This window comes from Numenius arquata, chromosome 7 (assembly GCF_964106895.1).
Source record: "Numenius arquata chromosome 7, bNumArq3.hap1.1, whole genome shotgun sequence".
Lineage (NCBI taxonomy): Eukaryota > Metazoa > Chordata > Aves > Charadriiformes > Scolopacidae > Numenius > Numenius arquata.
In genome coordinates, this window is record NC_133582.1 from 61,514,517 (window position 1) to 61,524,024 (window position 9,508).

The 9,508-nt window shown below is 45.2% G+C and overlaps 1 protein-coding gene across 1 annotated transcript; it reads left to right on the forward strand.

Moving 5' to 3' along the window:
• Positions 1 to 641: 641 nt before the first annotated feature.
• On the forward strand, positions 642 to 7,420 carry SEM1 (SEM1 26S proteasome subunit). Its single transcript, XM_074150676.1, has 3 exons — positions 642 to 804; positions 4,583 to 4,676; positions 6,262 to 7,420. The coding sequence occupies exons 1-3, from the start codon at positions 729 to 731 to the stop codon at positions 6,302 to 6,304; spliced, it is 213 nt and encodes a 70-aa protein (XP_074006777.1). The 5' UTR covers positions 642 to 728; the 3' UTR covers positions 6,305 to 7,420.
• The last annotated feature ends 2,088 nt before the right edge of the window (positions 7,421 to 9,508 follow it).

Sequence of the window (9,508 nt, forward strand, 5' to 3'; positions counted from 1 at the left end):
AGTGAGTTAGATGTAGGTTTTTAAACAGTGTGTTAAAATGCCGGAAAGAAAAACACCCGCACAACACAGGTTATAGAAGGACAGAAGGCCAAGACTTGGTAGGCTTTGCCTGAATATAAATGGACCAATAACGGAGAATAAATAAAGATAACAGATGTGTTCAGTGGCGGCGGTGGCTCGTGCCATTCCGCCTCACGCTGGGGCGGGCAGATTTCTTCCACCCACAGCACTGAAAACACACCCGACTCTTTCCACAGGGGGTGTCTTCCCTCAGCGCTGGCGGGATCCACCCGACCTCGCCGCCAGCAGGCCCCGGGCCCGGCCACCCCTTGGAGCCCTCACGGAGGCCGGGAGCAGGGCACAGGCGGCGGCGGCCTTTCTCCTCTCCTCCCCCCGGCACCTGCGGGTCAAGGCGGGCCGCGGCTGCAGCCGGAGCTGCCCAGCGGCGCCGGTGGCCGGTGCGGCCGGGCTCCGGGGTAGCGGCGGTGAGCCAGGCCCGGCCGGCGCCAGGGAGGCCGCCCTGAGGGGAAGCGGGGAGGAAGGGCCGGGGCGGCGGGGAGCGGCGTGAGGCGGCCCCGTCCGGGGGAGGCGGGGCGGCGGGAGGGGGCGGAGCGGGCGGCGGGCCGGTTGCCGGCGGGGCGCAGGCGCGGTGGGGACAGGCCGCTCTCCCATCGGTCTCCGCGGGTGTTGCCGGCGGGTACGCGGCGCTGGGGCGGCAAGGCCGAGGCATGTCGGAGAAGAAGCAGCCGGTGGATCTGGGGCTCCTGGAGGAGGACGACGAGTTTGAGGAGTTCCCGGCCGAAGGTGCCGGGCGGGGACGGGAACCGGGAGCGGGACGGGGCGGGGAGAGGCGGCGGGGGCGGCGGTCCCGCCAGTAGGCCGCGGCCTGGGCCGGGCCGGTGGGCTGAGGCGAGGAAGGACGGCGCGGCCTGCGGCGGGGCCGGGGCGCGGTTTGTAAGCGGGTCCCTGCTCCGTGGAGCGGCCCCGGGGCTTGCAGGGCGGCGTGGAGCCTGCCCACCGGCACCCCTTCGGCCGTGTCCCCGCGGGGCGGCTTCCCGCTGCCCCGCGGGTTCCGTCCCCCGGCCCGGTGAGGGGTGCGGGGCTGCAGCCGCCCTCGGAGTCGTGGTGGAGCGGGGACGTGTGGCCTGTGCCCGGCCGTGGTGGTGTCCCGGTGCGGGGCAGGTGGCGGTCCCAAGTGCTGTGTCACTGTGCGGGAGAGGCGGGAAGCAGCGCGGGGGAAAGGGGCCGCGCCAGCGGGAGGGCTGAGGGCTGGGAACGGGGGGTACGAGGTGGGGAAAGGAAATAACGAGCTCTGTAGTTATTCCGAATCTCTTTACCTTTCGAAGCACAAGTGTTTATGTGTCGGTTTGCTTTTCGTAGGCACAGATCTGTTGAATGAGGGGATTAAATCTGGACTCCAGTAACACAACCCGGACTCCTTTTGCAGATACAGCCTTGACAGGATCCCTGCTAGGGCATGATTGTTTTCTCCGTGCCCTTAATTCTGGGAATTGTCTCGAGCTGTGGATAATGAGAAATTATATAAATCATGATGGATGAAATGTCAGTTTTGGTTTTGTTTTTTTTTTTTTTTTTGCCCTGTAATATTTTCATTATATGTAACTTCTTAAGGCCTTACAAGCCTTAGGATTTCTGCAGCCTTCAGTACCACTACAAATGTTATTTTTGCACTTGTTGATGAAAAAAAGTTATTAATGTGTTTGAAATGATGGCTAAACTGATCTGAGAAGACTAGCCCTTCTTTTCTGTATGCGTTTCCTAAACAGGCAAAACAATGTTTATCCTATTTAATGTAAATTAAGTATTGGCAGTAGGGATGAAGGAAGTCTTTGAAACATGCTCTGTGCCTTGGGTTACTCAGAGCACTGAATTGCTGTTATAAAAGGTGAAATTCATTCTACTTGAATCATGCAGTACTACTAAAACCGAGTGCTGTGCAAACTTTCTGGCTAGAACAGTTTTATTGAAGAGTGACCACAATCAGGCTTCTTGCTGATCTATCTTGCAAAAAAATAAGAGCTTCTAAAGAGGCCCATTTAAGTCAAGTGGGATAATAGTGTTGAGAGGTTATAAAGAATGTTCAGACCACTTTGAATGTTATCTTCAGTGTTTAGGAAAGAATCGTGATAAATACATGCTCAAAGCCATGCCAAATTGTTGTTCTTTCAAATTAAAACACCACTTCCTATGCAGCAGAAACACTTTGTGTTCTGTTACCCCGTTTTTATCCAAAGGAAATTAGATAATGCAAACTTATGTTAAAGGGGTAAAAGCACTGGCTTTTGGGGAATTTCTTTTATTCCAACATAAAATTTTTCTTCAAATGATTTATCAAATCAAGTTTATATGTCAAAAGCAGATGTGTCGTGTTTTTGTAGGACACTATTTCAAGTATAGCATGATAGATTCAAGTGTATGTGAATCGGTCACTTAAGAACTTTTTGTACGGTGCTTTTCAGAATGTAAAATGTAATGTGTTAAAATGATAGGATTTTAGGGCTTTTATCCTCTACTCTAAAAACTGTTTTTTTGTTTTTCTTCTCCAAGTGCAAAATATGGCAATCAGTGATCAGTATGTTACAATATTTCTTTAAGGAGTCTAGCCATGACAAGTTCATCAAAATTGATTTTGTAATTTTGGTGTATATAAGTGATGCTTAATGGTAGCAACCTCTCAAATGCTCTTAATATTTTCAATGCCAGATAATGCTCTATCATTTTTTACTTTTTATTTAGTCACAGGCATCTAATATAGCTGGGAATAACAATTTTAGTGTGTGATTCTGGGGCATAGCATCACCATACAGGTACTGTAGAATCTTGTAGCTACAGCCATGAGAATATAATTGACGCTTTTCTTTCACTCGCCACCCCCAGGTGGGGAAGATGACGTGGGCCTTTTTGACTCTCTTTTGCTCCTTGTGATTTGGAGCGTGTTTTCACAGTCTCCCCAACTGACCTTTTATGATTGAAGCTGCTGTTTGTTGTGCTGGATACCAGTTACTAGGATTTTTCTTTTTTTTATTTTTTTCAAACTTGTAGTTCTGTCTGAACTGCTCATATGTTAGTAGACAGAAAAATTTGACTTTGTCTTAATTTTAAACTGTTTTGAGCTTTGTTTTTTTTAATCTTTGAAATCCAGATAAATAAGTGGTGAAGCTTTTTTGATGGAAAAAATATCCACTGCATATAAATAAGTAAAGCTTATTTCAGATTGTTCTAACATAAAAATACTTCCCTTTGAGCAACTAGCAGCACAACTAAATTAAAATAATGATTTTTTTTTTTTTTTTTATACTGAATTTTTGCTTCACCTTTTCTTCCCAGTTCCTTCTTTTGCTGTTGTTAGGACCGGTAGGATTTCTATGCTCCTTCATCTATTCCCATTATTTGAGTAGGAAAGTTTAATTGTAATATGTTCTCTGTGTGTGTGTCTTTAACCGGTTGCAAATGGATTTTCTTGTCCTGGTGAATCTCAAATATTAATTTTATTGCCTGTTAATGTTAGAAAGAGGAGAAAATGCAAGGGCCAGCCCTTAGTCTGAATGGGCAGCAGGTGGCTTACTGAGTTGTAAGGGGAAGAACAGTGTTATCTCTTCAAATATACTAAGAGACTTTGAGAAATCCAAGGTCACAAGTGTAGAGGTGCTTCTTGTCTTGGTAACGTTAGAACAAACTGGGTGTCTGTCAGTAAAGGAAAACTGAGAAACTGTGTTCCCCAGTGAAGTAAACTGTGTATTTACACAGCGATTCTTAGCCTTCCTGATTTTTCATCTCTGTTATTTTTCTAAACTAACTAGTTTGATGGTAACTTTTTTTTTTTTATAATGAAGCATTAAGTGGATGATCAGTAATTTCTCAAGGGTCATGTGCCAGATTATAAGAAAAATAAAAATTAAGTTAGCAAGTGGACATTTAGTGTCTCACCTCTGTAAGGAAACAGCTTCTGGGAGCCCAGAAGTAGGTGGTTACGGGTGGCAATGGCTGTTTGCAGATGCCTCTTTCAATTTACCTTTGCTTCTGCATCACAGATAGGTTTTTGGCCTTTATCCATAGACTATCAGCATCTGATCCAAGTGAACTGAGGATGTGTATGTGTTTGGGCAAAAGCATTCGATACGTATTTACTTTTTTAATCAGGAAAAAAAAATCCAAACAAGTAAATGCAAACCTGGAATTGTATGCTTTTTCTTAAGCTTTTAGAACTCAAATATTCCATATTGCGTTATTTTTACGATGGTGCTACAGCTTGTCCATTTGTGTGCAAAATGCCCCTGATGAATGTCTAATCCTGCAAGCCACAATGTGAAGTGTCATGATTTTTTTTTTTTTTTAACCAAGTTGTTTTTACTGTAATACAAGAAATTCTGGGATTTTTTTTAAGATCTTTTTGTGCTTTTTGATCTTATAAACAATTAAAGATGATCCGGACTTTTCTGTTAAAGAGAAATTTCTTACCAGCTGAAGTCTTCCGTACCCGGAGGCTGAGCTAATCTGTCAGTAAGAGATGGTACCAAAGCAGTGCAGCAGAAAATATTTAGACCTCTTTTCCTGTCTTTAGATTGGACTGGTTTAGATGAAGACGAAGATGCGCACGTCTGGGAAGACAATTGGGACGATGACAATGTCGAGGATGATTTCTCCAATCAGTTAAGGTAATCTTATTTTTAACTCACTGTTCTAGAAGGCGGGGAAAATATTTAAAATGGCATTGCTTAGTTCATATCTGAAAGTTTGAAATCTGCTTGCTTTAGAAAAATAGAGATCTGAAAGAAATGAAAGCTCTGCTCTGTGCTTTTCTCTCTAAAGCTTTTCAGAATCAGACCAAGGGGGTTACAGCGGTTTGAAGTTCTGATCGGCATTTCATCTTTTAATAATTGTACTGCGATCCCTGAAATATGCCTGATGTCATATCTCAGGCTTTTGAAAGGTGTTACTTATCACAGTCTGCAGAGATCTGTGTACTACAGTTGACACTTAAGCAATTTAAGTCCTTTTCAAAGGACTTTTCTACATGTATGTGAAAATTCTGAATTGTACTGCAAAGATTAAAGGCAAGAGATCCAAGATTATTTCTCCTGTGCGGCGTGCTACACAAAGTTTGGTGTTATAAGTCTTTTTTCTATACCTTCAAATAGCTTTGCTGTTCGTTGTCCAAATGGACCAATTTGCCAGAGATTAGTTACCTAAATTAATGTTAAGATTCCGTTCTTGTGTGTGATGAACATGGTGTTTATGAGCAACAATAGCAAAGTAATTATTCGTAATGTGCTTTAAAAAAAGTGATAGTGATTTGGATACCTGTAATCCACTCGTTTAATCCTCTGTGTCACTTGTAGTTTCAGTTAATCCTTTACTGATGCATAATTAATTTAAATTGTTTCAAGCATCAGGACAAACACACGTTTTATAATTAATCTCCCAGTGTGTTGCGTGAGGAGCAGACTGTAACACAGCCTGGTTAAACAGTTCCTGGGTTGATCTCCCTCATCGTACTCCGGTTTTACGTAGAAGATACAAAAATAGTCTTTGGTATAGTTGTTTCTAATAAGGTTGAAAGGCAGTTCAACTGTAATATTGGAGAACACGTAGCGAAGCAGACTTTCAAGGGGTAGCTTAGTTCTTGATAAACACAGTTGGTCTCGACAAACCTTCTGTAACGGTGCCTTAATTGTAGCCTGTAGCATTGGTGACTGTTTGCTAGTGTTAAAATCACAGTTTGCTATATTGCTTGGTTGCAGCACGTTTTTATTTCATCTTTTGAAGGCGCTGCAGTCCTCCGCTTCTAAAATTCCACTATGACATATGTAAACTAAAATTATTTTGGAAGTACGTGCATTTAAATAGCTCAGATCAGTGAGCTCAGCTGGTTTAGGGAGATCTTGAGATTAACTGGTATAAGATAATATTTTGTTTTTATTATGTGTGTGGAGTTTGTTGCAGGCTCAGAGGTGCTGCTTTGCACCATGTAGTTGTACTCCAGCTATGGTGGGTCAGAGTACAACAACTATGATTAAAGCAAGCGTTTGAATTTTTCACTTAAAGTCACTTCTAGTGATCTAAGATATTAAGCTGAAGAACTATAGAGGTCAAGGTTATTGGTATGAACCAAAAACCAGTAGGATGTGTTCATATTCTAAAATGATTGTATATTGTGCTGTATATTTAATTTTTAAAAATTCAAATGTCTGACTGTCTTATCAGTGTGTTTTAATCCACCTGTCTTTTTTTTCTGTACAGAGCTGAATTAGAAAAACATGGATACAAGATGGAAACCTCATAGTTTTTGCTGAATATGGAGTGGTTTAACATTGAACTGTGGACAGACTGTATTGAGAAAAGAAGAAAAGGTGGCAAATGAGAAGACACACTTGGTTCATTATCTGCTTGGATTTATTATTGTTTTGTATAAAAAATAAAGTTTTTAATCTTAGCCGACTCATATGTTCAGCCTCTAATAAGCCGGTAACTTGTATTTTGGTTCTGAAATGCCCTGTGCGACAGAATTCACGGAACGTTAGTCGTGATTTTTCAGCGGCTGCTGGTGTCGCACCAGCTCCCGTCACGGAGGGTTGAGCATTTTGTTAATGATAAGCATTAACAAAATAAAAAATGGTGAACATTTCTCTCAAAGGCGATGCGGAGATGTCAGAAAGAAATAAAATACTCCTGTATTCCAATTAAAATGCGGCAGAAGTAGGAAGGAGTTTGGGGGAGTGATAAAGCTTATTTTGCCTCAAGCTTTTCTTTCGTAATGACTTGTTTTATTTCTGTTAGTAATTTCAGGAGGGTGCCAGTTTGATAGCCTTGAAAGCTAAAACCCATCTTACACCAGCAGAAATCCAGACTCTCCCATCTTGCCATCGTTTCTCCGGCCTGTTAAAGAGGAGACCTCTCTGGAGGTGGGAGAAGTTCTGTCCTCCTGCTTATTTAAGCCTAGGAACCTCAGCTGAAATTGCCTCCAATTTACGGCAGTTCATCTGTATCGCGCAAACGCGCCTGCTGAGAACGGAAATGGAGCTCCCAACTCGTTTCATGGAGGGCCAACAAATAGTTCCCAGATAGATAGAGCAGCAGCGACTGGATTCGATTACTCCCTGAGCTGGGAAACAGAAGGTGGAAATTACAGAACCTATTACCAATTCCATGAATCCTCCCCAAAGGAGCTGTTAAAGCCGGTGTGCGCAGAGGCGAAGGGAGAGACGGCGATCCTGGAAGTGTAGGCCAAGATTGCAAATTTAAAAAGAATTCTTTTCTATATAATAAAGGGGCAAATAGAGCTATGTACTCCTGGAATTTGAATTTGCCACTTGCTTTTTCAGCAATTTGCTGTAGAGAAGCGGAGACCTAATTGTGATTTAAAGCGAGCGTTCAGAATAAAGGTGATAGTTGGACATGCAGCGATGGTGTTAAATGCTTTGACCTTGTTAACTAAATAACAGTATCTCACGTTATAATCGCATTTGTTAACGGAAGATGCGAGGGGGCTTCCCCCTCCCCGAATTATTTAGGTACTGCTGTGTTTATGGCGGAGGCAAGATCCTTCCTGACCTTTCTGGGGGTCGCTTTGTAACGACTGAGGCCTTCCCTTCCCATCGGAATGGTTCCCCGAAACTAAATGTTTTGGGTCGTGTTGGATGCGTTCAGTTTGTCCGATTCTGTGCTGTTTGGGGAAAGAAAGAAGGGAGGCCCTTACACATAGAATCTTGTTCACGTTGAACTGTGAGGCTCGGGCAGCCCACATCAGCAGAACACAAAGTCCTGGGGCTCACATTTGGGCGAGGAACAAATGCAAAGTGTGTGTGGAGCGGCAAATAGTGCAAACAGCCACAGGTTTGGGTTAGGCGTTTGGGGAAAAAAAAGTATGTCTGGTGCAATTCCGGGGGTGCTGGTGTGAATTAACGCGTGGATACTGGGAAGTTGAGGTTGTCTGATGGCTCTTGCGATTGCAACTTCTGGCTGCTGGCGTGTGACCCGAAACACCCAGCTGGGAAAAAAAATAATGAAAAAAAATTTAAAAATAAGCAAACCTGCAAGCTGGTTTGAGGGTGCGGTGTGTGAAATGCCCTCTGTGTAAGAGGGTTTGTTGTGAAGCGGTGTGAGAGTGTAGCTTATTGCGAAATCCAGCCCTTCTTGGAGGCTGACGGCCTCCCACTCCATTCTTCATTTTTTTTGCCCTCGAGTTTATCGTGTAGTCAGGTGGTCCCTCATATTTTAAGTTTTCTAGTACAAAACCAATGTGGGAACTGTTTGCTTTCTTTCCAAAGATTTTCACTCAGCTGTTTTTCAGACTGAAGCAAGACTTTTTTGCCCTTTTTTTCCCCCCCACCTTTGAGAGCTTTGTTGTTGTAGGGGGAAGTTGAGATGGGTCCAGGATGTCCCCATGGCCGTTCACCCTAATTTACCTGGTACACCACTTTAAACGAAAATATTCCTCCCAGGTGCTTGAACCCTTGAGTTTTTTAGGTCGGAGGTGCCAGAACAGGTCTTTTTTGGAGGTCTTTCTTGGAGGTGTTCCAGTCATCCCTGTTAGCTGAGGAACACATGAAGTATGGGAGATGGGAACGCGTTGGGGGGGTAGGGGAGAGAAGACTCGGATTTGGGAAGGAGGGTCTGCAGCCTCACAAGAGTATGAATGTGGTGGAGGGAGGGAGGTTTGGAAAAGCACAAATCCAGGCCGGGTGGAGAAGGGATTGAGAGCAGCCCTGAGAAGGACTTGGGGGTGTTGGTGGATGAGAAGATCAACATGAGCTGTCAATGTGTGCTGGTAGCCCAGAAAGCCCCTCGCACCCTGAGCTGCATTCCCAGCAGCGTGGCCAGCAGGGCGAGGGGGGGGATCCTGCCCCTCTGCTCTGGGGAGATCCCACCTGGAGTCTTGTGTTCAGTTCTGGAGTCCTCAGCACAGGAAGGACATGGAGCTGTTGGAGCGGGGCCAGAGGAGGCCACGGAGATGCTGTGAGGGCTGGAGCCCCTCTGCTGTGAGGACAGGCTGAGAGAGCTGGGGGGTTCAGCCTGGAGAAGAGAAGGCTCCGGGGAGACCTTAGAGCCCCTTCCAGTCCCTAAAGGGGCTCCAGGAGAGATGGGGAGGGACTCTGGATGAGGGAGGGGAGCCATAGGACGAGGGATAATGGTTTTAAGCTGAAAAAGGGGAGACTGAGATGAGATCTGGGGAAGAAATTCTTTGGTGTGAGGGTGGTGAGAACCTGGCCCAGGTTGCCCAGAGAAGCTGTGGCTGCCCCATCCCTGGAGGGGTTCAAGGCCAGGTTGGAGGGGGCTTGGAGCACCCTGGTCTGGTGGGAGGTGTCCCTGCCCAGGGCAGGGGGTGGCACTGGATGGGCTTTAGGGTCCCTTTCAACTCTAACCGTTCTATGATTCTTCAATTCAGCTCTTCCGTCTCAGAAAAGCCCTTGTTTTCCCTCGGGGTCTCTGCCTCCCTCCCTTTCCTTGCACAACAGCAGGAACAGCTTCTCTCTGTACTTTCTGCTCC